Raw genomic sequence first — 24,086 nt, 5'->3', positions numbered from 1 at the left:
TGAAAGTGAAGGACACAGAGACTGTCCCTGGGAACACATTACTGAAAGGCTGTGCTGTGTTGGAGGAACGAAGCAGGAGTTCAGCTACGGTAATAATGTGAAAAATGGACTGGTGTAGAAACTTTCAGAGAGGGGAGAGGAAATCATAGCCATAGCAGTAGGACGAGAGGAAAGGTGACTTCAGTGTTTTGAATAGGTTGATGATGCTCAAAAGCATGTCAAAGCAAAGAGGAGAGACTTTCTGTAGTAAACCAGCAGATATTTAGAACACAGGCAAACACAGAGTTGAGAAAAGGAAATATGTTTTTAAGTGGTAGTTTCCTGCCTGTTTCTGAAGTCCAGTGACAGCCTGGTTTTTCCTCTTCATGCCTTGTCTCACTGAGAGCAACCAGTTTGCTGTTTCTAGACCCTCATGTCTTACCACTTCTATTTTGCTCTCCTGTTCTCTTGTTTCTCCTCTTTCATTTTCTCTTCATTTTCTTTTTCTTTTAGATTTTCCATTGGTGCGATATTAAAAACACATCTTTCTAGCGCACTGGAGAGATGCTTTGTAAATATAAATAATTAAACTGAAGAGTTTTCTACTTTTCACTGTTATGCTGTAATGTATTACATTATCTTTCTACTTTACTGTAATATTATACTCCTGTCTTATGTTTCACTACTAAATATTTAGGTGCTAAAATACTGAATGTTGTAATAAAATATTATTAAATATTACATCTTCAATTTTTTTTTTTCCCCAGTCTGGAATTTGTGGTTGAGGTAACTTTCAGAACTAGAGCTATTTTTTAGCTTGATGTCTTTGCCTACCCAAACACAAATTGCCCAACTAAAATAATCTTACTCAAACCAGATATTTAAGTTAAACTGCTGTTCTCTGCATTTTGACAAGAAATAGCTTCTGATTTTATTTTTTTTTAATTATCTCAGTTTTAGTTTGTGCTCTTTTTTTCCTCTTTTTTTTCCCCTGATGTCAGTGTGAAGAGTGCTTGTGTTGGCAGCACAGTGTGTGCATGGGACTGCTGGAGGACAGCATTCCAGAGCAGTACATCTGTTACATCTGCAGAGATCCACCAGGTAGGGATAAAGCACCTTTATCTGCAATGGGCTGCTTAGGATTTTTAAGCAGAGATGTTATGCATTGCTTAAACTGTTAAAGATTTGTCTGTTTTGTGTTATCTGTTATACTTCTTTGGGGCAAGTGCTTCCAAGTTTGGCTGTGAGTAGCAACTTCCTTTCCTGTTAGTAACATCTTGTTCAGCTCTGCTAAGTCTCATTCATCATCTTAATTACCATCACTTTAGTTGTTGAAACCTCCTTCCCCCAAAACCTTAGCACTTTTTCACGTCATCGTAGTTTGAAGAGTCTTTCTAAACAAATCATTCTTGTTCAGCCATCTGTTTTGCCTCTGCTTGGCATCACATCTGTTCATTTAAATATTTTTTTAGAGAAAAAGGACTCATTACTACAGTACACTCAAGTATGCTGTGGATGGAATTTCATATCAATTGCAATTTTATAATGTTTGCATTTGTACAGAATTGTGTAAATAAAGGTGTGGAACTGAATATATAAAATATGAAAAAATCTAGCACTTTTTATGGTAAATGATAGTGCACGAACAGCACATCTTGAACTTAGGATTGTCAGGATAAGTTTGAAATGCTAAGCATTAGGAAAAGTATATTTACTTTTAAACTGATTCAATTTGATGAGGAAAATGTTGATTTTAAAAATGATTCTGTCCATAAGCCCATTTTTCTTAGCAGTTATTTGGAGAAAAACTGTACAATTTGGAAGAAAATTTTTAGTATTTTTCCTGACAATTTATACAAACTCATGTACGTGTCTCTTGGTGAAATATCCAGCAGTCCAGCTGTTTCAAAAGGGAAATGAGACTACACCCTCAAACTGAGTTTCATTCTGAATTTAAAAAATGAAATCTGAAAACTGTTTGCAGATGTATAAAACAGCGCAAGTTTTATTAGTTATTTTTGAGAAGAAAATTTAGGAAAATAATGCTGGACAGATGTGACTTTCCATTTGCCCCGATCTGAGTCTAAGTGGGTGGTATAGAGTCTTGTTTGATAGCACTGTGTGGTATGTTCTTTGAGCAGCCAAACTTTTTTGTATTAAAACCAACTAATTTGTCATGTGTCTTTCCTGCACTGTACTAGGTACTTCGTTATCCCCTGCTATGCAGAGACTGTGTCCCTAATTTTTATCTTCTCTCCCTTCCTAACCATTACTTCTTTTCTTTCTATGTCAGGAGAAAAAGGTCATTCACAATGTCAGTATTTTAAAGTGTATTGGGATAATGGGCAGAAAGGAGATAGACAGGGTATTCTCCTGAAAGGTATGAAGGGCTTCCATCAACCCATTCTTTGTTCTGTATATGATGATAGTCTGATATGAAATTGAGTGTAAGATATTGCGGTCTTAGTCAGTCTGTTTGTCTGGGTTACTCATTGTAAACAATAATATTGGAATAATTAGCATTACACATTTCTAGATTTGTTTTTCGTTTTTTTTTTTCATTTTTTACTTTTAAATAGTTATTGAGTTACTATAGAAGCATTAGCTAAATACTCTTTCATGCCTGTTGGGTTAAGACTGTAGATGGTAGCGTGGCATGGGAGACCTAAGGCCCACTTACATCGGGATCCTGTCTTGTAGTGTCTGGTAAAAGGCACCTCAAAGGAGAGTGTAAGAGCTCTGCTGTCAGATAACTTTTGAAATGTCAGCTTTTCACGAAGCCTGTTCCTGACTCCTACAAAATAGATATTGACTTTTCAGTATTGAGGCATAATATCTGTCTTTTAGAAACAAACTAGGTGTTTTGGATATGTCCATATAAGATCCACTCTCTAACATTTCTCTTGTAACTTTGTTTTTCTTTTTTTTTTTTTTTTTTTTTTTTAAGTAAGCTGCAGTAGTTAGATAAATAAAATGCCAATTTAAACTTTTTTTTTTTGGCAGTTAGATTGATAATAGCACAGTTCTTAGTATCCTGTACTTTGATCATAAAGGTGATTAGGTTTTCATTTCAAATGCCATTTAGAGAGGTGTTGAGATTTCAGGTTTATTTTTGTTTTTGTAAGTGTTAAGTTTCCTCTTAATCCATGAAAACTATATTTTAAAATATCAATAGCGAGATCTTGCTTGAGTCATTCTTTCATGTTTGTTGGGAGACATTGAGGAGAGTACAGCATATAGTTATAGCACTCTAGTTTTAAATACAGTTCTGCTGTGGCTTTAGATGGCCCTCAATTTGTTTATTGCTTATCGCAGGTCAGAGGTGGAGTGCCAAATATCTTTATGATAAAGACTGGCTAAACAATGGACACATGTGTGGATTATCATTTTTGAAAGAAAACTACTCTCATCTTAATGCCAAAAAGATTGTGTCAACGCATCACCTACTGGCAGATGTATATGGTGTGACTGAAATACTGCATGGACTGCAGTTGAAGATTGGGATATTAAAGTAAGTATCAGTCCAGGGTTTATTCTCCATCTTTATATATTTAGGTAGCACAGACTGCTGTTGTTCCATATGTATTATTATCTCACGTTAGACTTCTTTCATGTGTATTAGTCCAAATAATTCAAGTGCAGGCTGTAGAGTACCTCCAGGTTCAGTGAGAGTTAGGTGTTCAGAACCTGAGTGGATCTGGTGTATTGGGATTATTGGTGATATTTTTTTAATATTCAGTTTTGTGTTAAATGGACATTCTGGATTTATCCTAAATTGATACGTGACCTAGGAATACTTACATGTTTGATAATGGTCCTTATTGATAGCTGTGATCTAGCAGCTGTGGATGCTTAATAGTTCCATGCTATAAATGGCATTCTCTGTAATTTGCTTTTTTTCCTCCCCTTTGTTGCAGAAATAAGCATCACCCAGACCTTCATCTCTGGGCTTATTCAGGGATGCGAAAAGAACAAGAACAAATAACTGTTGGGGTAGAGAAAAAATTAGTGACTTTGCCGGATGCTGTTAATCCAACTGAAAGGACGTGTCATGGTCAAAACCATAAAGAGCCGCCCAGTATACCCCAGAAGATGGAAGAAACATACATCACAAGTGAGCACAGTTACCAAAAACCACAGAGTTTTCGTCACGACTGCAAAGCAGTCACTGATCTTATGAGCTCAGATGATGAAGATACAAGTAGTTTTGAGGAAGATCAGGAATTTCACACTGAGAATAAAAACTGTTTACAATATTCTTTTAAAGATGATGGCCTGAATGAGCAGGTAAGTATCATTCTTCATCTGGGTAGTTTCTTAGTTGGAAAAATATGTTCAATCTGATAAAACTCACCACATTCAAGTATTTAGAAACGTTCATTGTTGTAAGTCGACATACTCTATCAAATAAGTTGGTAGAAATCACTACAAGCAAAGTTATACCACTGAGAAAGTTTTGGGTGAAGTATACCCATTTCAGCTGGTGAATGAAACGCAAAGTGTGGTTAAAATATTGCCTATGCTAAAACTGTTTATGCTTAATCCAGTCTTTTCGGGCAAGAAACAATCCTATGCTTAAAATGCAGAGTCTTGAAACAGAATTTACGTGTTTTTTGCGAGATGAAGAAAACGGGACAAGCTTCCTCTTTTCTCTCAATTCTGTTTTCTGTAAGTGGAGTTTCTTTGGTGGTGGTGTTAAACTGAGATTTGTAACAGTGTTTATTATTGTAGCATATTCTTGTTCTAAGAGCAACACTGTCTAGAATTCTGTCCACAAGTAATGATTTACTGACCAACTAATTTCACCTCATGTGCAACATCTTTTGAGTCCTTTATATTGCGCATTTCTTCTAATCAAACGTGTCACAGGCTGTTAGTCAGGATTATGTTTGGCTGCTTAACGCATTTCTCTCTCATTTTTGCATTAATGGTTTGAAGCCATTACTCTGAAAAAGGTCTGAAACTTGTTAGTCTGGTTTTTAGTGAAGAGTTCTCTTTGAGCAAAAACCAAAGTGAAACAAACCTTTCTGTTTTCTACAATACCAACTGTGTGAGAATAAATGACCCAACTCATCTCCCTTTTGAAGTACACTTTCTGGTGTGGAAGAAATGAGTAAGATATGGTTTGTTTGTTTTCTTTTAATTTTAGTTTTAAATGTGACATGTAAGCTGTATCGTCTGAATGGAAAACTTTGGCTCATTCTAGTTAGAAATAACTGTATGCTAAATTGCATGATTATGTTCAGTTTGTATAGTAAGGAGACATGCAGTGGTGTAAAGTACACTTTCCTTCAAACAGTAGCTTAAATTGTCATTGTAAATAGCGTAAATACTTTCAGAATGAAAAGAAAATACATGTGAGCAGTGAAACAAAACTCCAGTTTCCTTCAGAGGCTGAAGCGTGTATCTAGGAAGAGATCTGATTGCGGCAACGTCAGAGTACTCTTTTCTTTGGAAGACCTTGGTTCACCTTGTTGTCAGTAGTCTGCCTTGGTAGCTGAAATAAGGCTTCCTGTCCAGATTTAATACACATTGAAAAGCTCCCCTTGGTTTCTCCATGAACCTGTTTGTACTTCCCTTAAAACCGTGATGATACTGACATTGAAGTGCCGTTTTTACACGAACCAACTTCTCTGTAAGGTGCCTTCTTCACCTCTCCTTGTCAAAGTTTTGGTTGGGACTTTGCAGTCTCCCTTCTTGCATCCCTCAGAGCCTTAAATATTCTGGTTTTCCATACTGTTTTGTCTTGTCTTAATCTACAGTTCCATTACATATCTTCTTTTCTCGTATAAACAGTGTTCAGATTGCTTATTATCAAGACCCTTTTTGGACTACACATCATCTTTAAAATTGTATTTAGTTTCCTTGTTCTCGTTTCTGAAAGCACGAGCCTTTCCCACCTGAACCTCCTGTTTATTTCTCCTTTGTGAGCTGGATCCTGTGCTCTGCTTCTTTTGCTACCTGTGCCACCGCTCCCTGATTGCCTCCATTGATCTCTTAACTTAGAGGAGGACCTGTTTGATCTTGAGGGTTTTTTTCCAAGGAGCACTTACTAACCTTTTGAACAAATATAAAGGTCATTAAAAGGAAAAGAAAATATTTTATTATGTTATTTAGATATTAAGTTATTTATCTTTAAGATATGTTCATGTGGGCATTTGAAAGAATCAAGTAACAGATGATCTTGGTTCTACAGTTATGGACTTGAGTCCTTATGTAGAGAGGGAAAAATGTCATTCTTCTCTCATGGTTTTAGAGAGGGTCTGAAAATTGTAAGAAATAGGGCATTTCTTATTTACGTTGAAAATATCCTTTACAAAGATTAATAGTTTGAATAGGGAAAACACTGTTGAGACAGACCTGATGCCTTGAGAGATGAAAGATTTTACCTGAAAGGTTTGAGAGTTTAGAGGCTTTCCTGACTTTCAAAATCTATCTTTGGTAAATACCCTTAAGCCCTTTAGTTAATATTTTGAGTATTAACAATACTTGTCCTCCAGGACCCTCTCTTAAAGCTACCGGCAGGTTGGTCCAAGTTTGACTTTTTTTTTTAATGGATTTTGAGTCTTAAGCAAAAAAGTGACTGTTTAAGAAGTAACTTAAAATCCATCAGTCGCAATTTTCTTCTTCCTCACTCTTCTTACTCTTTCCATTCTTTGCTAGAAAAAGAAATGAAGAAAAACACTGAAGAAAAAAAAATGGTATTGTCTGTTATGTGACTTGAAAAAAAATTAGCTTGAGCATTTTATCAGAAAAGTGTGTTAATATGATGAAACTTACTCCTCTGGCATTTGTCGTGAACTTACACTGTGTGAGCACACGTATCCAGTGTTTTAGTCCCTAAAACAGAATCATTGATAGTGAAAGAGCTTCATGAGCTATGAAGTCATAGCGGATATAAAATAGAAACTATGAATCGTGCTAATTCATGGAGGTACTGAATATTTTAACTCATTAAATCTGGTATGCTTCCTTTGGTTATTTCCGTTAGCTGAAATGTCAAATACAGAAAGATGAGGAGCTTGTGTGTTATCTCTGACTTGCTGTGAAGATCCTAATTATTTCAAAGAAGTCAGTCTTCCTCAGATATTGTGTTTGCCACAACTCTGCATGTTACTGCCCTCGTAGCTATCCCCAAACGTGTTCAATTCTGTCCCAGACTTGTGCTTGCAAGTTATATGGGACCATAGCGATGGTAGGAAGAGAGAAGTCTTTTGTCCTCATCAGCAAATGGAACGTCCAGGTTATTTGAGCAAAATAATGACTTCGATATCTTGGATATTACTGCATTTTAGGGAGTTTTCCTTCATTCTCTGGCTGAAGATGAAACAAACGTTAAGGTTTTTGCACACTTTTGGTGACAGTAGAGCAGTGCACTTAATGCTTTAAGTCATGATTTGTATAAAAAGGGCACAGAAATGCAGTCAGGCTTACTGCATTAAACAAAGTGCTTGAGCCGGTAAATTTTACCTTGTCTCCTCAAGTGCTGTACATGCTCATTTCTATGGAATTTGCATTTTGCTTGTGTTAGTTTATTGATTTGTCATGGTACATGGCTCTTTGAGTGTGCTTTTAGTCAAGTAGACAGAAGTACAATTCTAAAACATCATAGTTTATCATGTGACTCAAGTGTTGAAATCAACACCAGAAATTAAAAAAAAAAAAAAATAATGAAAAAACGTCTTAAATGGCATTTTTTTTTCTTTCTGTCGCTGCTATGAAGAAGAATTCTGCTGAAGGCAACACTGTGTTTGTTTGTAATGAAAGAAAAGGCTCAGAAGAACAAGTGGACACACATCTTCAATGGCAGCTAAATCTCCTTACCCATATAGAGAATGTACAGAACGAAGTCACCAGCAGAATGGACCTGATTGAAAAAGAAGTTGATGGTAACTGCATTGCCAGATACTTGTTAATATACCTGTAACAGCATCTTTCATAGCGACCGTGTTGAAAGTGATCTGAGGCACTGAGGATGGATTTTTAAGTATTGTGTTCAAATTTGGGTACCCAATATTATGACCAGAGCTTGTACCCTTGATGCTCCAACCCTCTTCCACAAGTTTTGACTGCCCAATAAAGTAGCTTAAGCACTCAGGGCCGCTGAAAATGTAGCTCCAGTTTCTGATATTAGGCAGACTTCAGAAAGCTTAGATAACTTGTCTCTGTCCAGACGTGGTTCATAAAGTTGGTGGATTTTTATACGCCTGGAGTGGTTTTGGCCTGATTGTTCTAGTATTTGACAATATTTAAGAAAAAAAACCCAACGTTCATTCTGCTGTCAACTTCGGTTTGCTGTATATTAGTAAGTAACTAGTTTCAGGCAGACAAATCAGGCTCCGTGAGAAAACTTGAATGACATTGTAGTGTAGAAGTAAATCTGACAGCATGTAAGTTTACTCACCAATCATAGAAATAAAGAATGAGAGGAGCTTGTAGTCTAGTCATAGGAGTCCTTAATGATATTTTGACAAATAAAGTTCCCTTATTCCCATTTGCAGTTTTGCTTTCAATATTCCTGCTTGTACTAGGCAGTATTTCTAGGCTAACAGGGTTGACCTTTCCCCTTCTCTGTCTCTACAAGCATAGAAATTCCTTGAAAAAGATTGGAGGAAAAAAACATCCTGTAACCTGGACCTTGTAAACAGGAGCCTGCTAAAGTGACAGAAGCAAGTCTTGCATTTAAGGATTGCATTTTCTCTTGCAGAACTGTCATAGCCAGAAAGCTCTGAACTGAGGTTTCTTTCATGTGTGTAGATTGTAAATTGGAAGATACGTTTGCATTGTTTAAGTGAAATTAGTTCGTGTTTCCCTAATTAACATTTCTTCTGTTAAATAAAAATCACAGCCTCAGTATATTTTCCCTTCTCATAAAAGACAGACAGTAAGAAAGAAAAGTTTAATTTTTATGAAAACTGCTTCTCGAAGATTTATTCTAATCAACCTCTTCATTTTTCTCCTGTAGTTTTAGAAAGCTGGCTTGATTTCACTGGAGAACTGGAACCACCAGATCCTCTGGCAAGGTTGCCTCAGCTCAAGCGACGTATCAAACAGCTCTTAATTGACATGGGGAAAGTACAGCAAATAGCAACGCTTTGCTCTGTATGACAAAAGGAAGAATAAAGAAATAAAAATAGGTTCTTTACAGTGAATGTTCTTACTAGCCACAAGACTGACAGGAAGACAGTGGAAAGCTGAGCATTTATCTGGTTCTTTGCTGATTACATTCATAGCCTGAAGCTTTAGAGAGGGAAGAGAGGAAATCTAGAGGAAGGAATCTGTTATATTGAAAATCTGAGTATTCGGTGTCCAAGCTTCAAAATGTAATATATTGCATACTGAGAAATGCTGATATGATTTTAACATGATAAACAAGAAAATCCCCATATATAAGAAAGTTGAACAAACAAAAACTCTCTGAAGAGCAATGCTACTATTTTGAAACCTTTGGCAAAGAATTCTAAATTCACAGAATTCAGCTGACTAAAAATTCTTCCAAACTGCTTTTTTAATGAATTCCTCTTATCTTGCTAGTGAAAGATAGACACAGAGAGATCTGTATCCTCTCTACAAGGAAAGTTTTTAGATTGTTTCCTTCTCTCATGTAGGTTCAGGGAAATGAACATACTAGCTTTGATTTTTTTGAAAGAAATTACTTATCATGGTCTCTTTTTTAAAGTATTTTTTTAAATAGAAATCCTTATTACAGCACCCTTAGGCTCCTTTAAAACATAAGTGGCAAATAGTGGTCAGATGTGCCAAATAATATTAAAAACACTGGGATGAGAGTTTGATTATGACTTAGACGAAGGTTTTTTTCCAAAGTCCTACTTGGTGCCAGCAATCCATCCAAAATTGTATCTAGTTTATATTTTTTTATGTTCTATTGCAGTATTTGGGATTCAAGGTACCGTTTTTGTCCTGGGTAGCTCTGTTCCGGTGTTGGCCCTCTGAAACTTTACCATCCTCAGCTGGGATGAGGAATGACAAGAGCAGCAAAACTGTCTGTGGCTGTGAATAATGCTAAACCACTAGAATAAATGTCACAAGATACATTCTCCAAGATGGTTTTTATAAAAATCTTTCGGCTTCGGTGAATGAAACGTCATGAAACCAAAGGCAACCTACTTGCTCTGTTAGCTCTTGCTGGATTTTGAGCCCAGGACTTTCCCTGTGCTTATAAGTTGCCACTGTACCCAGTGCTACATACATATTTGTATGTGTATGTATATGTGTATAGATACACGTGTACGTATATACATACTATACACATTTATATCTACACATGTCTAGTTTTATTACGATAGACTATAAGAACTGGTGGTTAACATGAAATGTTACCTTTTAACAAGCAGTTTCTAAAATTGAAAATAATGTATGTACAGGTTTTGAAATTTGTAAAATATGACTGTTAAAAGGAGGCTATTTAACTGATGACGTTAAGATACTTGAACATTTTATGCCTCACGTCTGTTTATCAGTTCTAGTTATCTGTATAAATGCATTTTAGAACCGATAGACAGTAAACTTGAATTTACCTTTTGATAAGAGTACAAGCCACTGTACATTCAAAAATTATTTAAATTTGCAAACACACTGTTCTATATGTAAGGTACTGTATGTAAAACTGTTTATTAAAACTATTCTGCATACTCTCCATTTTCCACTTTTCTTCCTGATCTACGTACAAATGTAAAAAAGAAGTGATTGTTATAATGTACAGACCATCAAAAAAAAAAAAAAAAAAAAACCAAAAAAAACCCCACAAAAAATCTTGGAATGCCATTTGAGGATGCGTAAAACCGAAAAGCGTGCCAAAGATGGATTACGTGGGAAAGACTTTGCAACCAGTGCATTGAACTTTCGTGGTAATACCATTATGGAGAAAGGAAGCAGCGTGGCTGGTTCATTGCTCAAATAAACCTACCCTGACACTTCCCGTCCGTCTACCATGTCTGAAGTGAGTTGTCACTCGTGACGTCCAAAGCGAAACGTAAAACCCTGTTACAGAGTGGTTGCTATTTAAAAAGTCTTGCCACATCGAGCTTATAGGAGACACTCCAGAGCTGTATGGTAACGAGGAAGTTAATTGCGGAATCACGATTGGCAACTTCGTAAGGCAGAAAGAACATAAGAGCTGAGGAGTTGTTGACGTTTTTGTAGCAACTGTTAATAAAATACTCTGTGTTATATAGTTGGATGCTTAAATAACTGCTTCAAACTATGAATAGTGGAGTGACCTACTTGCTTTTGGATATGTGAGACTCTTTTATATATTATTCACTTGCTGCATAGCCTTGAATGTGGTACTGTGTGTACTGTATAAGAGAAGTGTAAATCCAGATGAACTGCTTTGCAACGAAGTGGAGTGTATTTACATAATTTATACAGCATACACTGTAGCAATGTTATGCAATGCGTGTGCATGCCTGTGGTGTAATATAGTTGTAAATGTTGGAGGTGGACCGAGAGATTCCAGGTAGGAGGATGGATGTCATTCTTGGTGCGGGAGATGCGGGAATAGTGTCCTGAACAGGAAACCGTAAGGTCAACGTCAGAGCTGCCCAAGTAGCTTTCACTTGTCTTCTGTTTGTATGTGTAACGGTCTCTAAATTTACATGAGTATGTAATTTTGTCCCTCAGGATCCGGCCTTATTGAGGGTGGACTGTGCTTACAAAAACAAATAATCTGTTCAGTATTTTTTTTTCATCTCCCTTTCTTGTGTAGTTGCGTATTATAAAGGTTGCTGCAGGCATTCGTATCTTCTAAGGAATACAGCCTCCGTGTCCGTATGGACAGTGCTGTGATACATTGCGTCTCGCTTGAATGCTTCACGAACTCGGCTGAGCTTGCTCGCGCAAGTTTGTGGTGTTACTCTGTAAGATGTGAACGTCAGTTTTGGCCCCAGTTTCTCAAGTATTCAAAGGTTTGGGATGCTTTTGAAGTTGGTTTTTTTTTCCTTAAACGCTTACAAGTCAAGTGCCATAAGAATGCGAAGTGTTTTGCACAGACTGTAACCTACAGTTGATTGCTTTGCTTGTGGGCCAGTCAAACCCAGCGCATCCGGGCTCGTACCAGTATTTCTTCTGGTTGGCCTTATCACGAGAATCTTTCCTGTAGGCATCGCTTCCCATCTGTCTTCCTCTGTAAATAAGCCAGGGACCTTCATGCAGTCTGATTTGCAACGTCATTTATTGAGGTGTGAATTGCTTTGGGCTTTATGATGGAGGAGGCGGACCCTCTCTGAGGAAGAAATAGTATATGGCGATGTAAGGACTGGTTTTGATACATGTGCACAGAAAAGTAAAAAAAAATTGATTAAATTTGCGGCCTTCTTTTAACTTAATGTAAGTTCTTAATAGTAATAAACAAAAGGGAAATGCCATTGTACAGAAGCCTCTTGGGATTTCACAGGGCTAAGTGGCAAACTTCTAGAGCCTTTAAATGCCCAGCTTTTTATCTAAGGGTTGGGATTTTAATTTTTAATGGAGGTATCAGGGTGGTTCATTTCAAAGCTTTCTCCTTCCTGTGACCATACCATAGGCATCTACATCAGGAATTCCGTGTTTTCAGTTGCAGTGATGGCAGTAGGACATCAGTTTTGCAGTTGTAAATGAAACGTAGTCTTGGTGACGTGATCAGCTATCGAATGATGGGGCTCCCTGTGTTTCACTTACAAAACGGAGGTACCTCGGGTCATACGGCAGGGAATAGGTTGGAAGATGCTTCCTGCTAGTCCTGTTGTTGGGTAGCTGTAGGTTGAGTAGTGCCCGTATTTCGGATATTCTGACCTTAGATGCATAGATCTTTGTACAACTGTGGAGTAATTTACAGTGGTAGAAGCCTGTGGTCCTCTTTAAAATAGTCAAAGAATATAGGTTGCAGTTTTCTGATAGATTTTGCATATATGCTGGGTGGCAAAGAACTGAAACTGTTCTTCTGTGGGTGCGGTCCTCTTGTGCGGCTGGCATCCACCTGTCTCTTAATTTTACCTCTAAGCTTCTACATGTACTGCTCCTCTGTTGTGCAGCTTGCATCTGTTTCTCCTTTCGTTCTTCAGCTTTCTGCACTCTCTCTTCTTCTGTGATGCCTGGAGGGTTTCGCTTCTCCGTCCTCATGCCTGGTTCTTTGGCTGCTGTGGGAAGCAGCTGGAGGGAAAGGTCTCCTTCCTTGTGTCCTGTGAGCTGTGTATGGTTGGATTGTGTGTACCATGATCAAAATCTTTAGATTTTTTGCTGCCTTCTTGTCGTAAGCCTCTTCTGTTCTTGTGCAAACGGTGCGAATCTCCCTCTGCTCCCAGCTGGCTTCGAACTTGACTAGACTTGAATGAATATTAGAGCAAAGCCCCTGTGGCACCGCTGGGCTCCAGCGCTCCTGGCCAAACTGAAGGCTGGGATGTAAAGGAGTCGCTTGAATGTCACAGTAAAATTATAAAAGTATTTAGATGCTCGCAAACCAGAATATTTTTTCCTTTGTATTTGAAGGGAAACCGCAACTGTTTTTTTCTTCACTGAAGCTTTAAATGACACAAAACAGGTCCTGAACTGAACTGGAGCGTGATGTAAAAATCAACAGCAAAAATCGGGGGTGGGAAGCCCTCTGCAAACCGGAGGTTCGTGACAAGAAGCGTTCAGTCGGGCCATCCTGACCACCTTGCCTTGGTAGTAGTCACACGGAGGTGCTGGTGTGTAAAGGGGGTGCACGCGATGATGCCATTCATTTGGAAAGGGGACCCACCTTTGCAAGTCGGTTTAGAACACTGGAAGTATAAATTTTTCTCTCTACTGCTTAGAAATATTACAGTATGTGCACCTTAATTTTGGAGGGCTTATTAATGTCAGAGGCTTAACCATTTTCAAAAGGTCCATTGCTCGTCTCACATTTAATTAGCTTCTTTGTGTTGTACTGAGTCCATATGGCTTTAGGTGATCGTTTTACAGAGGATGTTTGAAATACTTCAGTAATGTTTTTTATTATACCGTGTTATGTCCTGGGTGTGGGGGGTCTGTCTTTTAGCAATAAGTATTATACACTATGTGTATATCTGTTTATATATGGAAAACAAGTTCGGAGCATATAATGATGGTGAAAATACACTGCCCAGGGAGCGGATTGGGCGTTCGGCAGCCATTCTGCGCCAGCCGGAACAACTCAAATACAAAACTGGATATCGCATGGCGAAAACAAACTAGCGCGAAAAATCATTCGGGAGCGAATTTCCCTTTCTGTACACACTAGGCCTGCGTGGAAACAGCAAATGAGCCAAGCCTTATTGTATGGATTGAATAACTTCAGCTAGTTCTATTGCCGTTGACTCCAGACAGCAGCCTGCCTTGCTTTGAAGCTGGCCCGAGCCACCTCCGTTCGGCTGTAGCCACGTGCGTCAGTGTGTTGTCACTAAACACTCTGAGAGAGGCAGCAGTGCACTATTATTAAATCTTCTGTGGGAGAAGCAAAATACTTTATTCTGTGATTTGGTTTGGGTTTTGGGGTTTTTTTTTTGGTTGTTCTTTGTTTGTTTTTTGTTTTTTGTTTTTTGTTTTTATAATAGCAATAATGTTGACTGCATTCTAATACTCACAATAAAGGTCTGTTGAGATTGTTACGTGCCTGGGCTCCCATTCAGTGGACGTTTGTTTTGGCGAGCTGGTGAGGGCCTGTCTGTCTCCTAAAGCATTAGGGAATCTTCAGTGGCGTTTTTAGCCTGTAGTCTGTCAGTTTTATGCTGTCATCAATACTCATTTATTTGTACACACTGCAAAGCTTTAGGGAACGTGCAGTTGTATTTTAGCCTGTAGGCAAATTATGCAGTCAGTAAATTAGTTCCAGTACAGAATTAACTTCTTGTGTGGCAAACTAACTAGAAGATTTTTCTGAACTGCTTTGCTGTTGAACAGTTTCGGGGTTTGCAATGTCCTCGTTCCTCGAAAGATGTCCTGGTTTTGCCCAAACCACGACAAAAGACAAAATCTTTCAACAACGTGTTCACAGTGATGGCGACTCTTCTTCAGGGCAGGTGCATCTGCCTCCTCAGGGTGTTTCGAGTTTTGTGCCTTTGTTACAACGGCATTACAAAATAACTTCAGTTTGCTTTTAGTGATATCTTATATTTTAGTATTGCCTACAAACTGTTGCTGAGGACACTGTTGTAGTAGGAAAGAAATAAACAAAGGATGCTAAGAAAGTTCCTGTCCTAGACGTCCCGTGGAACAGGGCGCAAGATGTAAGCAGCAGGGGAATGAAATCAGACAGAATCTAAATGAATTACTAACACAGAGAAATTCTTCTGTTGTTCACAGCAAAAAATAGTTATTATTGTCAATGTGCAAGAAATTTCAAAATTTTAATTCTGAAACAGATATTTTAATCATTATTGAAGATACAGTCTCAAAGCAGTCTCTCAAATGTAAGATACAAGGCCAAATTCAGATCTTGGAGTAATACACGAAACTGCTTTTTCTAATTAGCAGAACTTATTAAAGCAGAGGTTTGCTGCGTCAGACCAACACCCAGCCAGTTCAGTGTCATATCTGCAGTAGAAATACAACGTCAGTATCTGCAGAAACATACTGACTATAAATGATGTGTACAAATTGTTCTTTCCCTTAATGTGTCTTTCACGCCGGGTTAACTGAGGTTTCCTGTACCAAAATCTTTATGAAGACCATCTGTTTTATCAGCCACCGACAGATCTGTGCTCCATGAGTTTAATCTGTCTTTTTTTCGTTCATTCATCTTCGCCCCAGGGGGTGGCATATGGAATTCCACAGCTTTGTTGTGTGGCAGAAGGAGCCGTGTGTGTCCTTCGCCTTGCTTTCTGGCTCTGTTGGGTGTACGCTCGTGCCCTCAGTTCAGAAAAGGTTAAATATTGCATTATTGAAAAGACCAAAAGTGGTTTTGTCCTACAAACACCAGAAGTTTGGCACCCTGCTGCTGTCCTCTGTGGCTGCCGGTGCCCTTTCTCACTCCGTCACCTTGCTTTTGTCAAACTTTGAGCTGATTTGGTGAGTAAATCCCTCCGTCGCACCATTGCGGGTTGCAGAACTGACTTGGGGTTTCAACGCATCCCACTTGTCTTGAGAATAAAGTAATCATTTTTCTACCTTGCATCACTAGATAAAGGAAAACTGTCTTTACTGTGAGGGTGGTGAGACACTGGAACAGGTTGCCCAGAGAAGCTGTGGATGCCCCATCCCTGGAGGTGTTCAAGGCCAGGCTGGATGGGGCTTTGAGCAGCCTGGTCTAGTGGGAGGTGTCCCTGCCCATGGCAGGGGGTTGGAACTAGATGATCTTTAAGGCCCCTTCCAACCTGAACCATTCTGTGTTACCTCCAATGGATAAGTAAGAAAAACACCATTTTACCTGTCCTAGAAATAGTTCATTTCTGCAGGGACAAAGGCAAATTCATGTGTTCTTACGTGGGCTACTTTGGGTTCTTTTGTCACCAAGGCACTTCGCCAGCTGGCAAATTACAATACAAAAAAGATTGCGAAGGCCTCTGCCCATTTTTCTGATCTGGCTAAATTACTGGAACTTCGCCACCATTCTTTCAATCTGGAGAACGTGTCATGTATGAAGTGACTAAAACTTGTATTATCTGGGGGTTTTTTTGGCTGTGCTTTTTTTCCTTGACATCTTTTAATTTCACAACACATGGGGACTTTTTAAAACTTAAGCAGAGATGATAGAGATAAGTACTTCAGGAGGTCTTGTTATTTTATCTGCCAAAATCCTGTGAAGAAGATTGAGACAAATGTCTCATGCTTGGAAGACGTGTACCAAGCGTAAAACATAGTTCTCCTCTAGCTGTAAGCGTAATAAGTTGCTAACAAATGGTGTGAGTCTATGGTTTTACATAGTTTTCTTAAAATGTGGGAAACGATTGTCCAATATTAGTGGTTTGCTTAACATAGAAAAGCAGATTATTATGGAAAAATAAGTGAACTAATTGATATGGGCATAGTCCGACAATGTTTTTCAGTCCTAAAATTTTTGCTTCCTATTTGCTGCCTCATCCAGGAGGCTCCCTTAAGTTGGTTTCTTAAAGTAAGGTTTACTTCTCAGGCTCAAGGTTTATTTGGGTGAGAGCAACTTTTCAGTGGGTATAGGTATTTATGTGTCCATATACAGGAATCATTTACCCTTGGGCTTTTGACTATGTAAAAATTGCAGTAGCACAAACCGTCTTTTCCCCCAAAAAAGCATATGCAAAACTGGAAGAATGACTAAATGCTCTGCTTCTCCCTTGAGCTCTGTGATTTCAATATTTCATCACACTGACATTTTTCTTTCCCCCAATGATTATAGTCTGGATGGAGTAGCTTTGCTGGTGTGTACAGCAAAGGAAACCCTCATTTCCAGCCCTGGAGCAATGATTCTGAAGACGTGTTAGTTTTAAGGCCATATTGGCCACAGGTACCTTTTCCTCTTACTCCTCCCCTCCATCGGTGAGCTATTTTAAGATATTCTTCCCTGTTTTCTCAGGTGCTAAAAGTAGAGGTCAATTCAGTTGTCCTTACACTGAAAGTTATTCAGTGAGGCTTTTCTTAATTTGGATTTGACCAGCCATAGATGACAAGTGCCTTCTTTTCTGTGAAGAATGTGGATTGTGCATATTGCTCTATAAACTACTTTTTTTTTCTTTCTCTCTTTTTTTTTTTTTAAATCCATGGCCTGTTGCATCCCATTGAACTTGCATGTACTGCGATGCCCATCTTGGTTTGACGCACATCTAGAAGTGGTTTAAGTGATGCCAGTTGCCAAAACTCACTCCCTCACTTGGTTTTTTAAGAGACTTTTAACGCTTGGCTGTTCTTCCCAGCTTGCAGAGTTCAGAGGTTGTTTTCTGCGTGTTTCTGAAGGAAATAAAAGTAATCTTTGGAATCAACATTATGTAGATATTGCAGATTTGTGCTTCTTTCTCTTAGTAATAGCCCTTTGATACCTCCTTGGTTTCCTGTCTGCCTTACTCTGTTATCAGCTACTAATGTCCTGTGGTAGCAAAGAACAGAGGAGCCTACATTACTGACCTTGCTTCTCTCCCCATTTGCTGTGCAAGGAACCCGAATTACTTTTTTTTTTTTTACCAACTTTAGAAAAGTGGACTAAATTGGTATCACACGCACGTTCTGGTTGTGTTTCTGTGGCTTGGAAACATCGTTGTGCCCGTGAGCCCTGATGCTGCTGCCCTTGGAGAGCCCCTGACACTGGGCTGCCTCTTGGTGCTGTCCTGGATCTGCCCCACTGCACTGGGGGCCAGACACAAACCTGGCCTAATTAGAGACTCCTGAAGTATTCTTGAGTCAGAAATAGACGTCAGGGTCAAACTTTTCACCTTTCTTGCTTCTGCCCCCCTGGTGCTAATGCCGGCTATTCTCCGTTTAGTCCTGTTCCTTTGCTCTGCCCGTATGTTTCCCTAGAAATACTATACTAATACAGAAACTCATTTTCTTTCTGTTCCTGCTTAATCGAGGCTGTTACAGGACTCTTCTTCTTTATGCCTCTGAAAGTTGTCTTTTTTTGGTGTGTCGCCTGTGCTGGACGCGTTCTTCATCTTTTCCCAGCTTGATCTTTCTGTGGACGATTGACTTTCCTCAAGTCCAGAGTAGGTTGCTGGAAAGTGGAATCCGAATATAGTCCTAATAATTTTAAAAAGGTTAACCAGGCTAAAGCAAGATTGTACTGCTGTTTGGGATCACATTTACCAGACATATCAAACACCGTAGCAGTCTGCAGCCTAGGCGGAAGGATGCTTGAATTACTGTTAGCACAGTCTTAGTCTGTAGGAGAGTGTCAGTAGAGTCGTTTCCAGACTGCCCAGTACCCATGAATCACAAACAAGAGCGCTGCTCTCACTTCTTCCTGAAATCAGCCTAAACTGAGCCTTGAACATGTGCTTCTCTTACTATTTAGCAAATTCTTCTGAACCAGCAAGCTTTACATAAGTCAGGGTGAGTTCTCGTAATTCCTGGTGCAAGTAAATGCTAACCGATGATTGTAAGAGGTGGACAAGTAAGAGATGATCACAGAACGGAAGGGTTGGAAGGGACCTCTGGAAATCATCTAGTCCAACCCCCCTGCCAGAGCAGGGTCACCCAGAGCAGGTTGCACAGGAACGCGTCCAGGCGGGTTTGGAATGTCTCCAGAGCTGGAGACTCCACCACCTCTCTGGGCAGCCTGTGCCAGGGCTCTGCCACCCTCAAAGGAAAGAAGTTCCTCCTCATGTTTAGGTGGAACTTCCTATGGTCAGGTTTGTGCCCAGTACCTCTTGTCCTATTGCCAGGAACCACTGAAAAGAGCCTGGCCCCATCCTCCTGACACCCACCCTTTAAGTATTTATAAGTGTTGATAAGATCCCCCCTCAGGCATCTTCTTTCCAGACTGAAGAGACCCAAGTCCCTCAGCTTTTCTTCATAAAAGAGAGGTGTTCCAGTCCCCTAAATACTCTGGAACCAAGGAAACAATATTTCTGATATGTTTTAGGTTGAGGATCTTGCATGTAATTAGTACTAAAAAGCTGGACTTAATATACTTAATGTTTATACTGATCTTACACCTGAAAGATGAAGCCCAGGAAGCCGAGCTGCTTCCCGTCAGGTACAAAAGTGTCTACAAAAGTGCATGGTGCAAGTAGGGGTAAAAGAAAAAGGTCAGACGGAACTGACTCCGACCCTCAATTCCCTTCACAGTCAGTGGAGCTACATCCATCCTGTTTTTCACTTCATAAATAACCACGTTATGAATTGTATTTGCTCCCGGTGCTGCAGCGCTTGGAGGCCTAACTCTCGCCTGTCCCCTCGGCAGGCTGGGCTCTCTAGGGACACAAAAATGGGTATTTCTGACACAAAGCACAAATTCTGGTTGCACCCACAGCGCAGGCGAGAGACAGAGCTCTGGCCGGGGTCATGTCAATGTGCTCGATTTGCATGTTGATTTAACGAAGTCCCCCCTGTGCCTGCTGCCGCTTGTTGTCCTCTCCGATGAGTGAGCTCGGCCGTGCTCCCCGGAGCGGGAATGAGGACGAGAACCACCAGGGCCGTTCCAGGTGAACAGGCCTCTTGCGGTTTTCTCAGGAGCATCGTATGCGTCACTCGCCCCATTTTGCGGTCAGTCGACCGGCGCATAAGTGACCCCGTCCACATGATGGTTGCTATAAAAAGGTGGGTGAAGGCTGCCTGGGGTGTGCTGGGCTGCCTCCCTGACAAAAGGGGATGGAGCTCTCCCCTCGCAAGATGGGCTCCGTCCCATTTTGCACCCTTCTTTGCTGCTTTATTAGCGTAGCAGCGGCCAATATATTCGGTAAGTACACTTGTTCTTTTCCTTCGCCTGTGTCCAGGGGCGACTGCGCTCTTTGTGCTGCTCTGTGTATGGTTCTGATGAAGTGTGTAATGGTCTTAAATCTCACATATGGCAAACTTAGCTTGTTGTTGTGTGCTGTGGGCTTGGGCTCCAGGTTAAACGCTAAACTATAAGGATCTTTATAGGTTATCTGAGTTCAGTACACCTGGATTTTGAGTGGAAAAAACACTGTTTTCTGGAAGAAGAGGCTGGGCTAGAGAAGGAGCTTGACTAAGAAAAGGTGGTGCTGCAGGGATGTGAAGGTCCTAAGATTATAACTTCTACTTGTATCTGCTACCGTCTAGTTTATGCTTGAACTTTGATTTAAGATACTGGACAGTCTGAGTGCTGTCCCCAGTTCCCTGGTCTGAGTTTGACAGTCCTGCACAACAAGCAATTTGAATCTTCCATCAATCTCTTAACTCAGATATCTTAGTAGACCCTCTCTAGCACTGTACAACGGGATCTCCACACACCCCAGAGCGACGGGCTCAGAGGCGCATTGGAGATGAAAATGGTGAGGTTTGCCTATGTGTGGATGTCTGTGGGTGAGCTAACTAAATTCCCTTCACAGTCTCACGAATATTTCACATGGGCTTAAGGGGACACAGGGAAAACTCATAGGAACAGAAGTGATTCAGTGATCTTGGGCGCACAGAAACCATCTGTGGTTAAAGAAATCCCTGAGCTGCAAATTGTCAAAGTATTTTGGTTTCTGGTTTATTTGCACTACTATGTATGGTCACACTCGGACCAAATATTGGCTTAAGTGAAACTTTGGTCTAAATCGCTGTAGCTATGGTTATCCTTGTTTGCTGTATTTTCATAGAACTAGTCAATGGAATTAAGAGCATGACATTCATCATATATTGACAGAGAAAGTGTTGGATCAACTAATCTGTTCTGTACAAAAGAACTTACTGAATATTCATCATTCTCCTAAAACAGCATCGAAATGTGGTTTTGAGTCCATTAAGAACTGAGGAGTCAACTGTTTTCTTGCTAAGTGGCTTCAGTATCGCTTGGTCATTTGCCCTGCTAAAAATTGAGAATATGAACTACCCTGGTGCTAACTGCTAGACATTGATTCTTTTTAGGTTTTTCGTAAGACTATGAAGAAATACCTCTCCTTTCAGTAGAATAGTGAGTGACTTAGCTTCAGTAAAGAATAAATACTCCTAAAATGTTAATAGTGATGTGTGTGGTTATGGCAAAGGGCTGTTTTCTGGTGATAGCCACAATTAATTGAGTACATGGAAAATGATAGCTATACCAGTACAGAACAGAGCTGAAGCTAATTAAATACAGGCCTGGGAAAGGGGTTCAGGAGCACCTCCGTCGTGTGCTGATCCTGCAGCTGGCAGCCCAGCGAGTGCGTCCAGTACCTCCCTGTGCTGTCCCATACAAAAATGTACGCAAGGAGCAATGGGGAAACAACCAGGGACACACAAACCTGGGACTTTTACCATGCAGTGTTGGCACTAACAGGGGTTTGAGAAGAAGAGGCTTGTGGTGAAACCACCCTTATGTGTTTACCTTCTTGCTGCTTTCAGAGTACCAGGCAGATTCCCAACCGTTACGTCCATGCGAACTTCAGAGGGAAAAGGCATTTTCAGGAGGAGAAACCTACGTTCCTCAGTGCTCAGAAGATGGCCAGTTCAGGTATTCATCCCTGCTATTATTCTGCTGTTATGTGACATGACCTTTCATTACGAATGAAGGCTTTAACTTCGGTTTTGAAGAGCCTCCGTGTCAGGGGACTGGAGGGTGCAGGAGACTGAAGGGACTTCATTGAGCCATGTTGCAGATCCAGCTCCTCCTGAATGAATTCCATGTTGCTGGAAATAATCTCTGGGTTATGAGGTCAATCTAATATTAATAGGCTAATCTCAGCAGCGTTATTTGCATGTTAAATACTTGGTGCAGCTTATTGTGTAATGCAGCTGCTGTCTTCCTACACATGCTCATGGGCACATGGTCTGCAATCAGCGTGCCACCTGGCACAGCTGAGCCAAGCAGACTTGGAGAAGTTATCCACCCTGCTGTAAGTAGCACAGCTGGGTTTCCTTCTAAAGGCAGTGAAGGAACTAAAGCACGTGGAGAATGGTGGTTTAGAGAGCAGCTTGTTGCTTGAAGATGCATGAAGTTAATGGGTTAAAGGTGCGGTTGAGGGGAGTGCAAGTTGTAACGTTCTCTACTATTACCTTATTGTTGCCTAGGGTGGAGGACCTAGCCCATGCTAGATTTGACTTTAAAAATGTCTCAAAATGTGTGGCAATTCTTGAATACTGAGAATTAGGATTCCGTCCAACCTGCTTGCGTCCTGACTGACTTCAAGTCACTTATCTGCAGTTCCTGAAGACTTCAGAGAACTACTAGAATTAAGAGCTCCCACCAGGTGGATTTGGAGTCACCATAAACACAGCCCTTTCTGATTCCGTTATTTGCAGTGTTGAAACACTTGAACTTGTTTGGCTTGCTTTCTGTCTTGGTTTATATCCCATACTGACTGAGGACTCTGTCATTCACAAAGTGAAATATATTACTTGTGATCTTCTTCAGGACAGTTCAGTGCAGTAGGAATGGTCTTTCGTGTTGGTGTGTGGATGAGAATGGCATTGAGGTACCTGGCAGCAAACAGAACGGATATCCCGTATCTTGTAAGTCACGAGTTTCTATTTTTGTTGAGATTGGGTAAAGAGCCATTTAAATCTGCATTTGAACTGCTAAAATCAAGAACAGGTTCGCCCTGGACTTTGATGGACTCTAGTTTGTTGTAATTTGCTGGGTCTTTCTTGTAGAAGATCTGGAGTTTCTTTGGAGCTTGTCATGGAAACCTGATACACCTGCATGATCTGTATTCATGAAGGTCACAGTAATGTAAATCATGAAAGATCAACTTAATTTTTTGGCTTTTGAGTTGGAGGGCTTCAACCCCCTCTGTGGTGGGTTTCTGTATACTAGTTTTCATGACCTCAAGTCCATCAATGTCCTCATGCCACTGAGTGGCAGAATCAGAACTTGCGGCTCTCAGAAAACTCAGATGTTGCCTTAATAAATGATTCAGTGCCCAACAAGTACCTTTCTCTAACAGTGCCCCTCTCTGGTACTACAGGCTTATCCTTTTGCCAGTTGCAAAAGCAGAGAATCTTGGTCAGTCGCTACATCAACAGCAGCAGCATCTCCTACATCCCTCAGTGCCTGGATTCAGGGGCGTTTGATGCGGTGCAGTGTGACACGGAGCTGGGTCAGTGCTGGTGTGTAGATCCAGAGGGAATGGAGATTTATGGCACCAGACAGAGAGGAAAGCCAACGCGGTGTAAGTAATATAAACTACTCAAGTAATATAACTACTCACCTTTTTGTGGGAACTTAAAACACTAGTAAACATTACTTTTTTTCCCCATCAGGTCCGGGGAACTGTGAGATCCGAGACCGTCGCATTCTTCATGGGTTTGGGGAGAAGAGCCCACCACAGTGCTCAGCAGATGGAGAGTTTCTGTCTGTCCAGTGCAAGTTTGTCAACACTACAGACATGATGTTTTTTGATCTCGTTCATAGTTATAACAGGTAAGAGCGTAGGCTTCTGAAACAGGGAGGCAATGCTACATACCTCTTCAATTCAGTGTGTCTTACTGCATTTTTTTATTCCACATGAAGCCCTCCTTCTGTTGACCCCACATGATGTTATTTTCTGTTAATGAATGGACGACTTCTGAATTAAATTTTCTCATTTAGAAAAGCTCGATATTCCATCCCTGCCGTCTAA

At 40.2% G+C, this 24,086-nt stretch overlaps 2 protein-coding genes across 13 annotated transcripts in view; both read left to right on the top strand.

The window, feature by feature from the left end:
* Positions 1–11,222, top strand: part of PHF20L1 (PHD finger protein 20 like 1) — a 62,333-nt gene extending 51,111 nt beyond the window's left edge. For 8 of the 12 annotated variants that reach the window (XM_054189582.1, XM_054189580.1, XM_054189581.1 and 5 more), the window contains 5 exons: positions 981–1,080; positions 3,295–3,490; positions 3,897–4,266; positions 7,703–7,868; positions 8,945–11,222. In XM_054189582.1, coding sequence (XP_054045557.1) covers positions 981–1,080; positions 3,295–3,490; positions 3,897–4,266; positions 7,703–7,868; positions 8,945–9,087 — 975 coding nt within the window. In that variant the 3' untranslated portion in view covers positions 9,088–11,222. The remainder of the gene's footprint in view (positions 1–980; positions 1,081–3,294; positions 3,491–3,896; positions 4,267–7,702; positions 7,869–8,944) is intronic. The other 4 variants (XM_054189586.1, XM_054189585.1, XM_054189589.1 and 1 more) reach the window with 1 other exon arrangement.
* Positions 11,223–20,211: 8,989 nt separating this feature from the next.
* The window catches only part of TG (thyroglobulin), a 158,989-nt gene continuing 155,114 nt past the window's right edge, over positions 20,212–24,086 (top strand). The window contains exons 1-5 of the mRNA XM_054193484.1: positions 20,212–20,278; positions 21,871–21,979; positions 22,880–22,977; positions 23,433–23,636; positions 23,728–23,887. Of these exons, the coding sequence (XP_054049459.1) occupies positions 20,212–20,278; positions 21,871–21,979; positions 22,880–22,977; positions 23,433–23,636; positions 23,728–23,887 (638 nt within the window). The remainder of the gene's footprint in view (positions 20,279–21,870; positions 21,980–22,879; positions 22,978–23,432; positions 23,637–23,727; positions 23,888–24,086) is intronic.

This window comes from Rissa tridactyla, chromosome 2 (genome assembly GCF_028500815.1).
Source record: "Rissa tridactyla isolate bRisTri1 chromosome 2, bRisTri1.patW.cur.20221130, whole genome shotgun sequence".
NCBI classification, from domain to species: Eukaryota; Metazoa; Chordata; class Aves; order Charadriiformes; family Laridae; genus Rissa; species Rissa tridactyla.
The sequence above is the reverse complement of the archived record's forward strand: the minus strand, read 5'-3'. Positions and strand labels throughout refer to the sequence as shown.